This window comes from Clinocottus analis, unplaced genomic scaffold (assembly GCF_023055335.1).
Source record: "Clinocottus analis isolate CAN_PGR_092001 unplaced genomic scaffold, fCliAna1.0.p SCAF_7, whole genome shotgun sequence".
Taxonomy (NCBI): Eukaryota; Metazoa; Chordata; class Actinopteri; order Perciformes; family Cottidae; genus Clinocottus; species Clinocottus analis.
In genome coordinates this window covers 17,946,249-17,965,235 of record NW_027176229.1, presented here as the reverse complement: position 1 = coordinate 17,965,235, position 18,987 = coordinate 17,946,249, and the positions used below count along the sequence as shown (strand labels likewise).

The 18,987-nt window shown below is 41.6% G+C and overlaps 1 protein-coding gene across 3 annotated transcripts; it reads left to right on the top strand.

Moving 5' to 3' along the window:
- Nucleotides 1–207: 207 nt before the first annotated feature.
- Nucleotides 208–17,943, top strand: LOC137805271 (pikachurin). Of its 3 annotated transcripts, XM_068605099.1 has the most exons (24): nucleotides 208–304; nucleotides 2,337–2,423; nucleotides 3,122–3,148; nucleotides 3,382–3,499; nucleotides 3,609–3,744; nucleotides 5,481–5,647; nucleotides 8,546–8,658; nucleotides 8,747–8,994; nucleotides 9,462–9,649; nucleotides 9,871–9,971; nucleotides 10,059–10,159; nucleotides 10,430–10,574; nucleotides 11,043–11,232; nucleotides 11,524–11,649; nucleotides 12,111–12,354; nucleotides 12,449–12,560; nucleotides 13,398–13,514; nucleotides 13,924–14,104; nucleotides 15,070–15,148; nucleotides 15,294–15,437; nucleotides 15,854–15,937; nucleotides 16,493–16,596; nucleotides 16,698–16,871; nucleotides 16,965–17,943. In XM_068605099.1, exons 1-23 carry the CDS (start codon nucleotides 266–268, stop codon nucleotides 16,847–16,849), a joined length of 3,003 nt encoding a protein of 1,000 aa, XP_068461200.1. In that variant the 5' UTR covers nucleotides 208–265; the 3' UTR covers nucleotides 16,850–16,871; nucleotides 16,965–17,943. The 3 variants fall into 3 exon arrangements, with proteins under 3 accessions (XP_068461200.1, XP_068461199.1, XP_068461201.1); XM_068605098.1 differs by having other exon boundaries at nucleotides 16,698–17,943; XM_068605100.1 differs by lacking the exons at nucleotides 208–304; nucleotides 2,337–2,423; nucleotides 3,122–3,148; ... (13 more) ...; nucleotides 13,398–13,514; nucleotides 13,924–14,104 and adding an exon at nucleotides 14,900–14,963 and having other exon boundaries at nucleotides 16,698–17,943.
- Nucleotides 17,944–18,987: the final 1,044 nt, after the last annotated feature.

Below are 18,987 nucleotides of genomic sequence, written 5' to 3'. Positions count from 1 at the left end.
TAATATTGTAAACATTGGTCCGAAGCCGCCATGTACATTTAACATGAATCATCTCTGATTCTGTAATTTATCATTGCTAACAATTAAAATAAAGTGTTTCTGGCTGCCTCTAGTCACAATGACTCAGTTACCCTTCATATCTTCTGTTGCCCTCACTGTGCGTGTGTGTGTGTGTGTGTGTTTGTACAAACCAGATCGTCTGAGTCCTCCGCTAGACATTCAGCTGGAGACCATCAACTGCACCGCCTTTAGTGTACGATGGAAGATGCCCCGGCGACATGTTAGCACCATCACTGGATACAAGGTACCTACCCACTGTGACTTTTACTTTAAATGATAACGCAGAAATAGCAAAAATATCTATTTTCATTTCTATGTCACAGCTCAAGTGGTGTTATGAAAATATGTGTGATTAAAAAGCCTTTTAGCTGCTACCAACATGATCTTTCTATGACACGTTACTTAAGCATGTTACTTAAGTGGTGTTATGAAAATATGTGTGATAAAAAGCCTTTTAGCTGCTACCAACATGATCTTTCTATGACACGTTACTGAAGCACATATATTTAAATGTCCTATTACTTAAGACATTGTTTATGAAAGTCTTAAGGCAAGCCAAAAAAAAAGGTTTTGTTCTAAAAAACTGTTAAATCATAGGTTGTTTTATGATTTAAAAAAAAAAAAAAAGTCCCAAACTGCTCTATTTGGATATATTAAACACCATAAGTAATATACAAGTGAAATATATGGTTTCAGAAAATTCAAATAACATCTAATCAGCCCCAATGGGCCCCCAATTTTTTGTACTAAAACCCTAACTCTCTAACTTTGTTCTGCTTCACTTTGTCAAAGTCAACCTTTGCAGAGAGAATGTTCACATACTGTGCCGGGATTTGAGTTAGAAAAAGACCTCACAGCGGCATCATTCCAAAGAAATAACGATCCTGAAAGTGCTTTTTTTCAAGGCGGACCTGAAACGTTTCATTTTTGCTGTGTGTCATCTTCATTTACTCTTAACCAGTAACACATAGACAAAATATCGAATAGCTTAATATTTTAAAATAAAAAAAATTCAAATATCCAAGATGTTTGAAGAGACACACCCTTCTTTGACTATGTGATTTTCGAGCAGAAGCCTAAACATAGGTTGTTTTTTAAAAGGTCAAGAAATAAAATGTATGTAGAAATTGATTAATATAATTGAATCTGGTAAAATTAAAGGCAACTGCAAACATACAAGTCTTCAATCTGGATTTAAAGGAGTACAGTTTGCATCGAGGATTGCCAGCAGCCATTTCTGTGGTGACTTTCTTGCTTGCCACCTGCAAATTTAAAGAAAGTCTGAGGCGGCACTAGCCGTGTTGACACAGAAAAAACTGTTGAAAATCAAGAAAAACTAAACAGCGGGCTTAAAATAACTAACACAGCGCTTTATCAAAATTGATAGAAAGCTTTTCAACCTGGTAAACATTAAAAGAAATGTTCAGGTATGTTCGAAACCATATTTCTTCTCACTTTGTCTGTAAGCTGTCGGTGTGGTTGAGTCCCTATACGTCCCACTTGCTGTACCATTCAAGTCCTCTGTCCAGCAAAATCTGGCCTTGAGGGCTAGATTGACGCGACAACATTTTCTGGTGTTTTGATGGAAAAGCTTTTACTGTCAAATGTCTGCTTTTGAGGGGCAATGTAGCTCGAAGGTCACGCGTCTTTATTTTAGTGTCTTGACTATAAGTTTTGCTCCACGCTGTGCGTTGGATTTGCTAATCTTGGTAGAAATATAAAAGACGTACATTTATTGATATACAAAGGCTCATTTGTATTGTTGCTGCTGAATTAAATAAAATACACATTACTTACTTTATATGAATAGTACTAATAGTAATATGAAAGAGCCCATGCTTTTTGTTTACCCACTTATTTATTTCATGTTTTTGGAATAAGATCCATAATCTAGTTTCCTCCTTTCCTTCCTTCCTTCATCTCCTTTGTTTGTTTAGAGTCAAACATTAACAAAGTGTGGATCAGTATGAGTGTACTCTGCTTATGACCATATGTCTGCACTAAGAGGATTAGTCAGCTACCTTGCTACCACGCGACTCCTTGATAAGCATGTGTGTTCATTTGGACAATCACTTTGGAAGTTCATGAATAATCCTGTTTCCTCGTAGTATTTACTCCAAATTATGCTGTGTTGACATTGTCACAGCCTTGGCTTGATAATGGAAGCTAAAAGCTAAAGGGAGATTTATGATTGCCTGCCAAAAATAGCTTAGATTTTGAATGAATGAATCTGAATCTGTATGAGTCTCTCTTTAACTATGTGGATGCTTTTTTAGGTCTTCTACACAGAGATGAGGAATGGCCTTTCAGTGGGTACAGAGTCTTTGATGGAGGTGCCTCTCAGCTTGGACATGCTGACCACTGTGAGTACACTGACTCTTAACTGTGCTACTTGATCAGTGGAGGACATCCATGGACTTTGAACTTTAACCTCCAATTGTGAGATTGAGGGAAATCTCAGCTGTGGCCGGCAATCTTTGCAGCGCTGATTCATTGGTGCACAGAGAAGCAACCATGATCCTGAGAAAAAGAGAAGAAAACAACAACAAAAATGTTTAGAGGATGAGGCTGGCACTTGTTATAGTCAACAAATCCCATGAGATGACGAAAACTAATTGATCGTACTCATAAGTATTTTCTGAGTAGTCAAGGTCACAAATTGCCTCATAGTTGATCCTCCATGCACCTTATTGCTGCTTTTTACACTATAATACAACATGTGTTGAAATGGTTATATGTAAATGAACAATGTTCATCTGTTTTGGTAATGTAGGTTAAAACTAAAGTGCCTTTAAAAAAATCAAACCACACATTTGAAACACCTACTTTTTTTTAACAACACAGGGCTACTGGTGCTTTTGATATTTTCATTGGAAAATAAGAACATACAGAATAGCTAGAGTCTTTAACATGTGGTTATAATGATCATTAAATGCTGTACATCATCCAATCTTGCAATATTTCAAATACTTTTTTACTTTCAATAGAACTCTCAAGCTGAGTCCCTAACATTATGTTAATTTAACATTTATGTATACCTCTGTTGCTATTTTCTCAAAAGGGGCAATTTGATGGACAAGCAAGCTTTGTGAGTATCATTTATCCTTTTTTTTTTTTACTGAATTGAACCATGCCACTGCTTTCTTATCATGCTTAATATCTATAACTATTTAGTTTCCAATTTTGTCATCCCCCACTCGTCTACCACAACCTTTCCTTCCTTTCACATGGTTTCTTGTCTTTTTTTCACTCCCTCTAACCATTCTCTATTTAATTTCGTATCTATTTGTATCTCCCCCACTCCCTCACGCTGTCGTCTAGGATGTGGACATTAGTAACCTTAAAGTGAACACAAAGTACAGAGTCACTGTGGGCGCGTATGGTTGGGCAGGGGAGGGGAGACCCAGCATGCCCAGAGACATCGGCACTGCGCCACATGGTAAGAATTATGTGAGTAGTAGGAATCCATTTGACAGCGGATGCTTTTATTTCTAACGCGGTATTGTTATTATCTTTACCCAAATTACATTTTTCCCTTGTGCCACCAGACATGTGCATGCCCCCATCGCCCCCCACTCAGCCTGTTGTCATGGCGGTATCTGACACAGAGCTGGCGTTGTCATGGCAACAAGGAGAGAACGAGGGAAGTGCACCTGTCCTTCACTTCCTGGTTGCTTACATCAGGTCAGTCAAGCGATCAAGCCCGAGAAAGCAGTTAATGAAGCTTAAGGTTCACGAAACCGACCTTTTTGCGACTTCACCAGATTAATGTTGCTGGTAATACTGAGACAGACTTATATTTACAAGTCTCTGCATTTGCACTGAATTACAGCCAGGTCACAGCCATACAAACAACACCAGCACCGCCCATATAGACACTTACCTGGTGAACAGCAGTCTGAAGTGGCCACATCATCGGGAAAGAACAGGCCGAAGTGAAAAGTGGTGTTTCATCACCGGCTGTGAGAGCAGCGCAAAAAGCCCGACTGGCGTTATCTTCCTGTTCATTCTCCTAATTTACAAGCCGTCAGTCTTTGGATAAAACGGAAAAAGGTGGACAATTCAAACAGCTTTTTTATACCGGAAGACTACTCCCTTACTCTTTTTGACCACACTGATCATTTGATGGGTCAATCATGTCCCATGTTTGTAGTCAACATGCTAAGATTTTGAAATACATTTAACAAACAGGATGCACAAGACAAGCAGAGTTTCAGACGTAACGAAGCAATCACCGACTTGGTGGCTACAGTTCAGTTCTATCTATCTATCTATCTATCTATCTATCTATCTATCTATCTATCTATCTATCTATCTATCTATCTATCTATCTATCTATCTATCTATCTATCTATCTATCTATCTATCTATCTATCTATCTATCTATCTATCTGTGTGTGTGTGTGTGCATTAATGGGGACGTACATTAAGCCTCACTCGCTGTAATTTCGTGAGGCCTTTGCTGGTCTGCTTAATCTAACCATTTGTTTTTTGACATGAGGATCAGTGGAGACACGAGAAAGAAAGAATTTCATTCTCTATAATGTAGTGCTGGCCACAAACACACACACGCACACACACACACGGACATAAAGGGCTTCTATTGTCTCAATGGGTCGTCAGCTGCAATGTCAAGGACGTCTGAACTGTGTTGGATGCAGTCCTCTGATTGTGTCTGATATGAATTTCAAATGTCAGATATAATGAAAAAAAGGCCAAAGACATAATGACAAAAACATTTGTAAAAAGGAAGAAAAAAAGTAAAGCAAAGAGAGAGAGGCAAGGAGAAGGAGACGGAGGCAGAGAAACTGTTACGTACTGTGACACAGTAGACATGAATCAGACTCTGTTTTTCCATGCAGGGGCATTTTCAACACAATAGGGCTTTCTCAGAGGCAAATATTTCTTCCCTCACCAAAAGAGGCTTTGCTGAAGCGAGACATTGATCGGTGGTGAAGACGACTGCATTCAACAGATAGTTGAGGCTGCAGGCGCCCAGAATCAGCACATGAACATGGCAGCTGAAGAAACTGGAGATGATAGGCAGAAAAGACCAAAGTTCAGGAGTTCATCATTTTGTTTTTTGTTCAACCTTTCAAAACAACACTCTGGTGAGAAGCAGAAAAGTATGCTTTTAAGACTTGAAGGGGCTCAAAAATAGTAACATAGAAACTGAAAAAATGAAGAAAGAAAATATCTCAATTTAATTTTCTTTGAATTACTCCGAGCGCTCTAGTAATTACACTCAGTGTAATTGCAGACATACATCTTCTTGAAAACACATCACCCTCCTCAGAACAATAACTTCGAAGATGTTTTGAGAATGCAAAATAAAAGAATCTGCGAAAGACCACTCATGTTTGATGACAAAAATTAAAATAAAAGGAAATAATATATTCGGTATGTCTTGTTTTTCACAGGCCCGAAATGGACACGGAGTGGACATACATCCGTGAGCCCATTGAGACCAACTCCATGGTTTTGAAGGGATTATTACCAGAAACAGAGTACCAGTTTGTTGTCAGGGCAGCCAACGTTCACGGAGTCAGCCCACCCAGTCACATCAACATCCCTGTGCGCACTCTCGGTAAGGCTGCGCGTTGATCTCTGTACCAACGAGCGGGGCCGTGACAGCCAGCGATGCTCAGTCTCAGCTCCCTTGTTAGTCTGGTTTCGACCACATTTCAAAACAAAGTCAGTTTCAGTTTAGTTTCAACAATACACCCACACAGAACTAAACAAACTGTGCTTATTTTTTTTTTCCATCGCCAAAGTTATCGCCACAATAAAGCATTTATCATGTCCAACCACAATGTTTACATCCCAAACGTTCACATTTTTCTCCCAGCATTGTGAACCTACGATACTGTGTTTGAAAGTTTCTAAACAATTACAGCAGAGGCATTGTTTGTAGAGAGCATAAACATGCTCATACATTTATTATATCAACATGTTGTATCTCTCCTCAACCAGATTCTAGTCTACGTTTCTAAATGAACATATCGAACCGATAATTAAAGCATATCTCTCTTCTCCCCCTCCCACCCCCGAATTTCTTTTTGTTTTGTTGGTCTTCGTCAAATCATTATTATGGAATAAATTCAATTTGACTTGAATGTAGGACAGCACCTGGCAGTGTGTCAGTGGAGCCGGATGATGGAGATGTAGAGCAACAGAATCATTTACTTTAATGTTTTCGATGTAGCCGGCTGCTGGGGGAGGGGGACGATCAGGCCTGATTGATATTAAAAGCCACAAACACACACGCATGTGTGTGTGTGTGTGTGTGTGTGTGTACTACAGATACACACACATGCATACATGCTGTGATAGCAATTTCTTAATGGGGGCCATTTCATTCAAACAATCCACCTATGGGCATAGTGTCGTGCCCGTGTGTGAGCGGATGTTTGTGCATATCGGGCTTTAGGAGTATGTCTCGATATGACTGTTAAAATAAAATGGCCATGTAGACACAATCATAGTATTTGGCCCTTTTTTTTCTTCTCTGTGACGTCCAGACCACACTGTTGGCTCTAGAAAGCCGTCTGGGCAGGCAGCTTCTGCTTCACACGCTGTGTTGGCTGTCAAACTGTTGTACACTGCTCTGATTGAATTAAGTCCTGCGAGACTGCTCTGAGACAGAGCTAGAAAGACAGACAGGAAGAAAGGTAGCAAGACCTTGTTCCCAAAAATGTTACAAATGAGCCAGTTAGAACCACAAGGAGACAGACAGACGGACAGAAACCAAAAGATAGACAAGCGTGTTTTCTTAGCAGGGGATAAAAGCGGGTTACGTCCGAGTCTCATCAGACAGGATTAAGGACGGGATGCCAGACCCCTTCCCTGCCCATCCACACCCTGATGGATGCACACACACACACACACACATTCACACGCACACACGCACGCACTCACTCACTCATGCACACACAAACACGATGCACCACTGCTTGACTAAACAGCGAGGGTGGGCTTGACTGACTGACATACTTTTGTGTGTGTGTGTGTGTGTGTGTGTGTGTGTGTGTGTGTGTGTGTGTGTGTGTGTGTGTGTGTGTGTGCGCGCAGTTGGACAGAGGGGGGATTGTTACACAACAGAAGATTAGTTTGCTGAGGGCTTTTTTGGGCATCCCCCGCCCCCGTACACCAGCACTCAGTATTAGGCCGTGTTAATTAGCACTTTATAACCATTCAGACTTAATGGTCAGGTTTCTACGAGATCTTTATTTTGTTGAAAGGGTTTTCTATATTGTATAAGTAGTTAGATACCAATCCACAACATAGTACCGTTTAATTCCCTCATTTGCCTAACAACATAGTCATCATGCAGTACTTGATATTGCAGATGGGGAGGTGGAGGAGCAAGGAGACAGAGGAGAGTTTGATATACAGTATAAACTAAGATCAGGCTTTGTTCAGGTAGAGTAGATGGCAAGGGAGGTGTCACATGCTATGGTTGTTCCATCCTTTTTTTGTAGAAAGGATTTGTTTTAGCACCTTAAGACTCATTATTTATTTATACACGATTAAATGTACAACATACATAAGAGTAAAATATGCATTTTACGTTTTTTCACAGATACATAACATACACATTTATGTCAAGTCAAAGTCGTCTTTCTGAATGTATGTTTGAATGAATTACTTTTGTTTATCTTAACCAAAACCAGTGAAGTATTCTCCAACTAACTATTCATATCAGAACATCATTTTGTCTTTTTAGAGGAATATTTGTTTTTTCATTGCTCTGCTCACAGTATTCACTGTCTGGCTTTGTCTTTGTACATCATGAGCTGCCGTTGTGTATCGAGGAGACATGTTTCAGTACGTGCTTCAGCGGCCTGGGTACAGGCTAACAGGTAGACCCGCTGGGCCAGAAGCTGTTTCTTCTGTTGAATGTCTGTGTCCCGGCATCAGTGAAATGCTTCATGTTGTCACAACCACAGAGGCCTCCGGCGTCCTTCTTCAGTCTCTTCATCTGTGCGTCAGTCCTATGAATTGTACACCATTGTTGTTTGTTGTTGGGGCCCTTTTTCATCGGCATCATCATTTTGCTGTAATTTTGTGACGAGAACTCTCCCACATGAGGGTGCTGTTCTTCAAGTAGAAACTAGGAGCCTCTACGCAACAATTTGGCCGCGGATCCATTCGGTGCATTTGTTCTGTGAAGTTTGAGACATTAAACAAAGGACCGCCTGTGTCAGAGGCCACTGTCACTCACTAACCTTCTCCCACCTTCAAATTAAAGTAACAATGGCTACTTTAAACATCTAAATGATTCATAGCTGTACAGATCCTTCTGCCTTAATCATCTGAATTCCTAAAATGAATTCACATTTTTACTAACGTGCTGACTTGTTTCATTATTCAACTACCTTTGTTTAATCCTTCAACATACTCCGCTGCAATCCTCATGTATCTTGTATAGCTGCCCTTGAACTTTGTACTCAAGATCAGGCGTCTTTGTTGACATTCTCAACAGGTGCATCAGACGTTGGCAGCGGTGACTACGGCCGTTACTTCACAGATTCCAGGATCAAAGATGAAGATGGCTTCGACATTGACGACTCTGATTATGATATCTTTATTGAGGAGGTGGGTTATTACATCCCACAGCAGGACAGGAATACGTACACGTTGCAGGCTTATTTAATCTTGTAAATCCTCCTCCTCCTCTTCCTAGTTGAAGCCATTCCCAGGTATCAATCAGGACAACAGGAAGTCCCAGCTCCGTTCACGCCCTGATCCGCCATCTGGTCGCAACGTTGTTTACCGTATGAACACCATCGCTCCTCCCAACGTTACTGCCCCTCCAGCTTCCTCCTCCACCTTGCCCATCTTCCCAGATTTCCCAGATCTGATTTTCTCAACCACCTTGGAGCCCAGTACCACTATTGACACCACAACTACTGCCCCACTGACCACGACCAGGTAAGATGTACCTTTCAGTCTAAGACCGAAGTAATTGGTCTTAAATTGATGTAAGTTGAGTTTGCCTATGGAGGAGGGAAAAAACAGGGGTATAAAAAAAAAAAATCATCATTCTGATTGCGACTCCTCTTACTTATTGATCTCTAGATTGCCTTCTCTCGGCTTTCGGTTTTCAGCGAAATGCCGGCAACATTTTTTTTTTTTTTATCATGCTCTTCCACTTCACTGTTTGATAATAAATTGAGAATGGAGCAGTGAAATGCCACATCAATTGAAGCTGTCATTTTGGTTGTGATGTACAGCACACCATTAAAACTACTGCAAATCTAGAGGGGCCAAACTACCTCTGCAATGCGCTGAAAACGTTTGATTCTTTCCCGAAAACACTTTGAAATGCTTGTTTTTGGTTAAACCACGGACTGTGCACTCACTAAGCTTACCTTTCTAACTCTTCTGATCCGCCTTAGTGTCACTTTGCCCGGCACCACGACTACGCCAACCATGTCCCCCTGGAAAGGAGAGGTGCCTCGCGTGTACGACCTGACCTGCGATGACACCGTGTGCCCCCCCGACAGCTTCTGTCTCGGCGACTACGACGGTGGCGGCTCTCGCTGCCACTGTAACCTCGGGCGAAGAGGGGACACTTGCTCCGAGGGTGAGAGAAGTGCAGTTGGGTTTCAAGCTTTTGTAAAAGTGTGGGGGGCTGCTGGAGCGGGCATCTCCTGTACCAAAGCCAGTTCTGACCGTGGCGGTTCCAAGTCCAATCCACTTTGCATGTCGTCCCTTCTCTCTACCAAAAATCTCAAATGTGTAATGCTTTTGTACCTCCGTGTACCTCCATCTCCAAAATGTATCATGATTTTATCCCTTCTTCAGTGGTGTCTGTGAACTTTCCAAGGTTCTTTGGCTACTCTCACATGACCTTTGAACCTCTGAAGAACTCTTTCCAGACCTTTCAGATCTCTTTTGAGTTCAAGGTAAAAAGCACCTCGTTTTTTTTCCCGCCAATGATTTTTGTCATTCATAAAAGGTCAGGAGTTTTAAACAGTTTCTCTGTGGTACAGGCAGACGCTGAGGATGGTTTGTTGCTATACTGTGGAGAGAACGAACATGGCCGTGGAGACTTTACCTCTTTGGCTCTGGTGCGAGGCAAGCTTCACTACAGGTGAAGAAAACAGGGACTCTCTTATTGGTTTACTTTTCTTTAAAAAAAAAAAATGTGTTCAAAAGCATCAAAGAGAAAAACTAAAGACATCTATAATTCTGTAAATCTATTTGAGTCTATGGTGCAGCCACGAACAATGTGTTGTCATTAATATATTGTTAATATATTGTCATGAAGGTGATAGAACAAACAGATAAGAATTAAAACAGAATACATATTATATTGTCTTGGAAAAGTGAGATTCTAATATTTGATCTGTTTTCCCCTCAGGTTCAACTGTGGTACGGGAGCAGCTCAGATAGCCAGCGAGAGTCGCGTTGTTGTCGGTCAGTGGCACATGGTCACCATCTTCAGGGACGGCATGAGTGGCTGGCTGCGTATGGACAACGACACCCCAATATCAGGCCGCTCGCAGGTAACAATAAGACAAGAAACTAATAAGATAAACGCTCGTATTTATATTGATTTTAAACAATGCCACCGTTGGGACATTTAGATGAGAGGTTTTGTGCTGTTTCTGCTTGCTGCACAATAACTCTCTGACATTAATCCATTTCAGTTTTTTTTGTTCAAAAAAGAAAAGAAAAAAAGGCATCCATGTGAAGCTTGAGTTACAGTGCAGAACACACTTGTACATACACACATAGAAATAACACACTCACTTAAAAACAAAGTGCACATGCCTCGGTAAATCATAGTACATCTTTAAAAATTGAAACTTTTTTTTTAATAATATTAAAAACATTTTAATTCTGTGGCTTGGATGAGTCTTGTATGAGGCGTTGTGGACCATCATTGCCTTTCAGTCCATTCTGGCAGTTGACGATACACAAAGTGTTTTTCAGTAACATAAGATCAAGCACACTTTGCTTTCTTCACTCAGGGCCAGTACACTAAGATCACTTTCCGCTCCCCGCTGTATGTGGGTGGATCCCCGAGTGCGTATTGGCTGGTCAAGGCGACAGGGACAAATCGTGGCTTCCTTGGCTGCATTCAGAGTCTGACCATCAACAACAAGGCAACCGATATCCGACCTTGGCCTCTGGGCAGAGCTCTGAGTGGAGCGGACATAGGTGAGGAAGCGTACGGCATGCGCAATCAGTGTGACTGCTGCCAGCGGGGTGTGATCCTTACCAATGTTACCCATAATGCACCGGTTCTCCTCTCAGGCTTCGGTGCTCAGATACCCAGTGTAGTTTCGGAGCAAGCCCTTCAGGACTTTGTGATGTATACTTTCTTTAATGCAGCGGAATGCACATCACAACTAGTCACGGAGTAAGAATGTTCCTCGAAATAATGAAAGCGCTGAAAAGAGACGCATATGCCAACTCTGCCCTAATCACCTCCCATCTCATCGCCACAAGGTGAGTGCAGCGACAGCGTGTGCGACCTGGTCAGCTGTGCCAATGGTGGAGTCTGCTTTGTAAACCGCGCCGATGGCTTCATCTGCCTGTGCCCGCTCGGCTTCAGGGGAGCACTTTGTGAAGAGAGTAAGTCAACTCTCCTTTCCTATGTCTCACTCCTACAAAGATAACTTGCTATGGTCCTGGGTACAGGAGGAACAGTTTCTTACCACGGTGAATGTACAGAATCAATCCATTTTGTAGTTTCTTTTTACTCGATGCTCAGAGCATGTCCCCCAAACCTTTAAGGTAATTGCTAACGAGTTGAATGCAATATGAAGGAAAATTGGTGGGAATGAGGATCATTATGTCTTGTACTGAGGCAGAGGGTATTGATTGCATGTTCGAACCGCTTTTACACAAAGTAATCTTCCCCTTTCTCTGTCCTCCTCCCATGTCCTTTCTCTTCTCATCATCTTCTTCTTCTTCCTCCTCTTCACTCTTAATCATCTTAATGCTCGCACCTCATCTTCCCGCTCGGCCCAAATCATTCTCCTGTCATTCATTCTTGCTCTTTTCTCTCCATGGCTTCTCTCCCGACTCTTCAGCTTTCTCTCTCTCCTCACCTCTCTTCAATGAGACTGCGTTTTCATACGCTGTCATCCCTTGGCCTCAGTCCTCTCAGAGTTATCTGTCCTTCATGGAGTTTGAGCTGACGTTTCGGCCGTTGACGCCTGACGGGACGCTACTGTACAGTGATGACGCAGGCAGCGGAGACTTCCTGGCTATCAACCTCGTGGACGGATATGTAGAGTTCAGGTTTGACTGCGGCTCTGGAGGAGCTACAATAAGGTGTGAAATAGATGCACTTTCATGCTTTTCTCTGTCTCCTTAATTCTCTCATTTTATATTTGAACTCTATGGTGTGTGATGATCTCTGCTACAGGAGTCAAGAGAAGATCAGTATGGACACATGGCATGAGCTGAGGGTGTCTCGCACAGCAAAGAGTGGTATCCTCCAGGTGGACAGTCAGGGGCCGATAGAAGGAATCGCAGAGGTATTTGGTTTCTGTGTCGCATGAATCTGCATTATGTCTCAATGTTACAACAAACTCCCTCATGGTGTCTTTGTACACTATTTGTACACGTTCTGCTGGGTGGTGTGATTACAAATTCAGCAGATGTAAAGCAACATGGCTGTCTCATTGGAGACAACTCTCTGATTCAACTCATTTTTACATTTGATACCTGCTTTGATGTATTTTTTATCTATTCATTTGCAAAGTTGTCACTTTAAACACATGTTAAACTCACAGTTTGATATAGTTTTGCTGTTTCCAAATATAACGCGAGTAAAAAAAAACAATTTCCTCATCCCCATGAAGGCATTTACATTAATGTGATTGAAGAAGCTCACAGATGAACGGTCTTCTTTTTTGTTTAATTTATTGCTGGCAAAAACAAACACGTTTCAGCTAAAAGTCATCAGCATAACCCAACGAGCAGAATTGGCAATTCAAGCACAGTGGTGGGGTTCTTCATTTTTTAGTCTGTATGGTAGCCTATAGCACTGTTTTCATATGTTTCCGGTCTTGGGCAGTCTATTTTTCTACATTATATATATTATCTTTCACCGTGAGATTATTCTTGTTGTTTTCACTGTTAGGCTGATACGTCCTTCATCAGCAGCTGTAATGTCTGGGCGGTGACTTCATAATTATGTATTCTCTTTCCTGATTGATGCTTGAACTTCAACCATGTCTACAAATTACCATTTCTGTTTAATGATTACTCTAATGATGGCTTCTAGCTGAAATATAAAAGACTTGTTTCTTGTTTCTTTTGTACATACTACTGACATGAACTAATATTTATCTGTTTGATTTCCTCTACAGGGAGCTTTCACTCAGATCAACTGCAGCTCACCTCTTTATATTGGTGGAGTACCAGAGTACGATAAAACCAAGAGGACAGCAGGTGTGATGAAGCCCTTCACAGGAATTATTCAGAAGGTATTATCATAAATACATCGAACACATGTACTGAAACTTTCATTGTTTATTTGGCTATACTATTAGTTTGTTATTTATTTAAAATTCAGCACTGGTTATGAGTAAACAATTAACGAATATATATTTAAGTCACAACACTTGATTCTGTTGCAAGAAACATGATGCATACAGCGCATCCTTATGTACATGTATTTTTTTTCTTCACGTTGTCTTTATGGGTTATCGTGTGTATCATTTTGAGGACAAAAATATCTTTAATACATTTTGGAATAAGGCTGTAACATAACACCACGTGGAAAAAGTGAATCGCTGTGATGCACTGTATTAATCTTGAATGCAAAAAAAGTGAATTTTATACTCTCTTTCGCCTTTGCGTCTTTGTCCTTTTTTAAATTTTTTACATTGACAGCTGATACTCAACGACCGCACCATCCCGATAACAACTGGCTCCGCTGGTGGAGTTAACTTAGCAAATTCAGCTCACCCGTGTGTGGAAAGTCCCTGTGCCAATGGGGGGACCTGCAGGCCAAAGTGGGACAACTATGAGTGTGACTGCCCCCTAGGGTATGATGGGAGGCACTGCCAGAAAGGTCAGTAGGTCAACAGTCTTTTAGCACAGTGACATGTTTGGGGGCTTTTTTTTAAATTTTGTATACATCCTGTTACTTTAAGACAGTTATAAAATAAGTGCAGTGTTTGGTTGAGTTTAGATAATTGGCAGCACATCGCAAAGGTTGACAGGACACTGCACTGATGGTAAGCAGAAGATTAACTTCCAATTGTGTTGGGATTAGAGAGCGACCAACATAAAAAGGTATCAGATGATACATATAAGTGCAGTGGTTAGCACTGTCACCTCATCTTCATCTGTGTGGTTCCCTCCGGGTTCTCCGGCTTCCTCCCACAGTCCAAAGACTAACTTAAGTTAATTGGAGACTCTAAAATTGCCCGTATGGGTGTGACTGCACCAATGTGACTGGTTGTGTGTCTCCATATATGTGGCCTGTGATAAACTGGAGACCGGTCCAGGTTAACCCCGCCTTGGCCCAATGACAGCTGGGATCGGCTCCAGCGCCCACGCGACCCTCAAAGGGATCAGACTAGACGTAAACATGAATCTGTTTTGGCATGTCTCCCTTTTGCAGAGTGAAACCAAAAAGTACTATACCTTTAGATGGCACACTTAGTGGTCTGTGCATAAGGTAAAGACAAAGAACAGAAATTGCAAATAACATTCTTTTTTTTTGGAATATTTTTAATTAATGATTACAATGTGTTTTTTTGTGTGTAGCAACATAACCATGTGTCATGACCTTTCCTCTTCTCGGTTTTCTTTGATCATGTTATTGCACGTACAATGATACATTGGACAACATAATCCCTTCAGTTTATCTCTCCCTTCTGTTTAATGCTTTCACTGATCAGAGTGTGGGAATTACTGTTTGAACAGTAAGTTTTCTTTGATGAATTCAACGAGCAGATTTCCAGTTTAGCCGATATCAGTAGATTCATGCGGACGCTGCCACCTTGTGAATACGATGTTTTCTCTGCCCAGCTGTGACTGAAGCCATCGAGATCCCGCAGTTCATCGGCCGAAGTTACCTGACATATGACAACAGAGATATCCTGAAAAGGTTGGGAGTGAAATTAGCGTGAGATGGGGTTTCAGCTACAATGTCCCACCTTCAAGTTTTATTGTTGGTGTATTCATAATGTGTGTTATTATCGCGGCAACAATTTCGATCACGCTTGCGAGTCAATTTGTCATTATTTGCTTAGGGTGTCTGGGTCCAGGACCAATCTTTTCATGCGTTTTAAGAGCACAGCCAAGGACGGCCTATTGCTATGGCGAGGAGACAGTCCAATGAGACCCAACAGTGACTTCCTGTCCATGGGGCTTCAGGAGGGCGCATTAATCTTCAGGTCAGTGTTTACATAAAACAGAACGAAAAAACAATAAAAACAAAAGTGTAAGCGTGTCTACTTATTCCTACAGAAATAGATTATAATAGAGAACTATTCCTGCTTACCACATGGTCACTCTTTCCTGTCTTTTTGTGACAACACGGGCAAGCAGGCAAAGGTCAGATTTGAGCAAGAGAAGAAAGTTTGGTGCAGGAAGAGGGTGATGGGGAGAGACGCTGATCCCACCGAAGTACAGGGAGAGATAAGCACTAAGTAGAGGCAGAGCTTAAAAAAAGACCTGAAGTCAGGGGCAGGACCATGAGCATGCACAAGAACCGGGCTGTATCTCTGGGCAGTACCGCACAAATGTGAACCCACTACCTCCACTTTTGAAAGCAGCTGAACGCCTTGCACGTGTGTCCATGTTGTTCTAGTTATAACCTGGGCAGCGGTACGGCTAACATCGCCGTCAACGGGACCTTTACCGATGGAAAGTGGCACAGGGTTAAAGCTGTGAGGTAAGATTCCAAAACCTCCTCGTCAAAAAGACACTGTGGTGATCACAACATCTGTGTCACTTGGCAAAGATGCGCCAATTGCTTTATTTGTCCACTTGGGGGCAGCAGAACAAGCTGACATATTGTCTTCTTCTGGCTTTGATATACGTAGATGCAAACAAGTTCGCACAAGAGTTATTTTTTTACACATTGAGCAGACTGTGAGAGTCTGGTATGAAAACAGAAAACAATGAGCTAAAATATACTAAGGTGCAGAGGAACACAACAGAGTTGTGGCATTACTGATAGTGTTTTTCTCCCAATGATCAACCCTTTACACACATCACATATATGCCATTTAATCCTTTGTTGGTATGGATTATTACAGCTTCATGTAGAAGTAATTTGGTGACCTGCTGTCCCGTCCAGGACATTAAGAGACTTTCAATCCATGTGGGAAAATAACAAAACCGAGGACGTCCTTTTAAGGACTTCAGATGTTGTTTCTTTTATTACGTACTTCTGGAATGCAAAGAGCAAAGGCGAAAGTGACGAGTTATCTCATTATCTGTTCAGGGATGGACAGTCGGGGAAGCTGACAGTGGATGACTATGGAGCCAAAACAGGAAGGTCGCCTGGAAAGATGAGACAACTCAATATCAACGGACCCCTTTATGTTGGTATGTGGTGCCTTCCACTCACAATCACACAAAGTGCTGAATATGTACTGCAGATCAAACAGGGATTTTAATATCTGCATTGGTATGTTCTCTCCTTGAAGGCGGCATGAAGGAGATTGCTCTTCACACAAACAGACAGTACATGGGAGGCCTGGTGGGCTGCGTGTCCCACTTCACTCTCTCCACTGATTATCACTTAGCACTAGTGGAGGACGCTGCTGACGGCAAGAACATCAACACCTGCTCCAACTAGCGCATGGCTTGAACACGTGAAGGTGCGTTTTTCGGCAACATTTTCAAGTGGATTGAAGCCCGCGACCGGCTGACTTGTCATCTTGAAACAATAACATGTTGGCCTTCCTATTTAGGGCGGAAGTGGTACGAACCCAAAGTGCGAAAAGACGAACGACAATGTTACTCTGAGTCACGAGAAGATGACAGTGGCTCCTGCGTGCAAAGTTTTCAAACCAACTTTAGTCTGCCAAGTTGTACGTTTTAATTTGAACATTAACAACTTGTTGAGGAATGGCTCTTTTGAAACACGACTACAGCAAAAAAAGAAAGACCATGGATATTCCAAAGCACAAGTAACCTGTGATCTTAAGCGTTATGGGCAATGAAGGTCTTTCAATGACATTTATTTATTTTTTTTTCATGGGACGATTCCAATCGTATCTTTGTTATTTTCTACTGTAAATCCTTATTTGATTGCTGGAAGAACCACGGGATCAAGAGTCATCACAAGGTTTTCATGAACTTGACCTAGAGCAGCTAGCAGAGATAAACGTCTTTGTAGAGGTTTTTGGCCATAGAGGATTTCTGTTGTTTTTGTTGCACTCTTATTAATGTTCGTGCCGTATTTTCAGTCCGTAGACGACTTTTTGTCTGATTGATGTCAGTTGTTTTTTTTAAAGGTTGCTAGTTTTGAAGGGCGAAGAGATGTCAGCTGCACACTCCACTTGTTTCTGTATACACTCTCCTTTTAGTTTACATGCTCCTTTATTAGGAACTCTCAGACACTAGTCACATGAAAGCCTGATGTCGACACAAGGAGCCAAAATCCTGGAGAAATTGTGCATGACATCGTCTGACACAAACCACCGCCCTGTGGACGTCAGCCCTCAAGTTGAACTTTTGTTGTCACACCAGAGAAAATAGATAATAGAGCTCTTATTTATGCATTTGCGGTGCAAGATGGTCCAATTTGTTTTTAATGACTAAACTGTGCTACTGAAAATGAATATTCTGCAAATGTTCCAGCTATTTATTCTGCGATTTTTGAAAATGAAAATGCTTGCTTAATTGTTGTCCCCCCCCACCCCCCTCCACCCAAACAAATGACGACAATGTGACAATATGATGAGGCACGCACACCTTGGTTGTAAGTTTTAGCTCAGTACAAGTCTTGTAATAAATTGTCAGTTATTACACAAATTTACTTCTTGAATTTATTTTGAGAAGAATGAAAGGAAGTCAGTGGTCGTTGTGGCATTTCAACCAGTTTGTCAAGTCTGAAAGGCTCAGCAAATGAAATCCACCTTGTGAAAGAATAATGTGAATGAGCATGAGTGACATGGGTTTGAGCATCAGCTGTACAACATGTAGCACGTGTTGAAACTTGTTTTGTCAAATGTCCGTTAACCGTAGACTGTAGGAAGATGTTGATGCAGCATCTGGGACGCCGGCATATGTGTCTAAAGGTCCGTTATGCTCGCTGCCAACTATGTCCGTTAGTGATGCAAGACAATCCAGATTCCTTCAGAGGAACTGACCTGAGTCGAGCTGAAACGGGACAAGCAGGAACAACCACGGCTGAGTATGCTCATCCCAAGACATACTACAACTCAACTTTAAGCCTCAGCATGACCCATGATAATCGCTCAAAAATGAAAAGAAGTCATTTACATCTGTGAGGAAGGGTAGACGACTGTAATCATGTGTTATATGATGAAAAGATTATTGTAGGAGAGTTTGAAAGTTTACATTTACAATACACAATGGAAACAAATACATTCAGTGAGTTAAATAACATTTCAGATCAGGAGAAACAAGTCAGATGAGTCTTTGGCGCTTGGACTCGACAGGAAGATTTGTAATTGAGGGGCGTCTGAGCAAGATGAATCTCAGTCTAATATTTCCCCCCAAAAGTTGACTTTCCAAGCAGAAACAAAACAGGTCGTTGACAATGGCATAACAAGGAGCATGATAGAAATTGACGAGAATCGACAATTAACTATAGGAATCAAAGTACTGCAATTGTACAAAGGTCAAAGGTCAGCACTGACCAGAGCGTCTACAATTTTTGGAGCTCGGCCAGCCATGGCTAATGGTCAGCCGTGAGCTGCATGTACTGAAATAACAGACATTAAATGATTTAGATTTGGTTCAGCA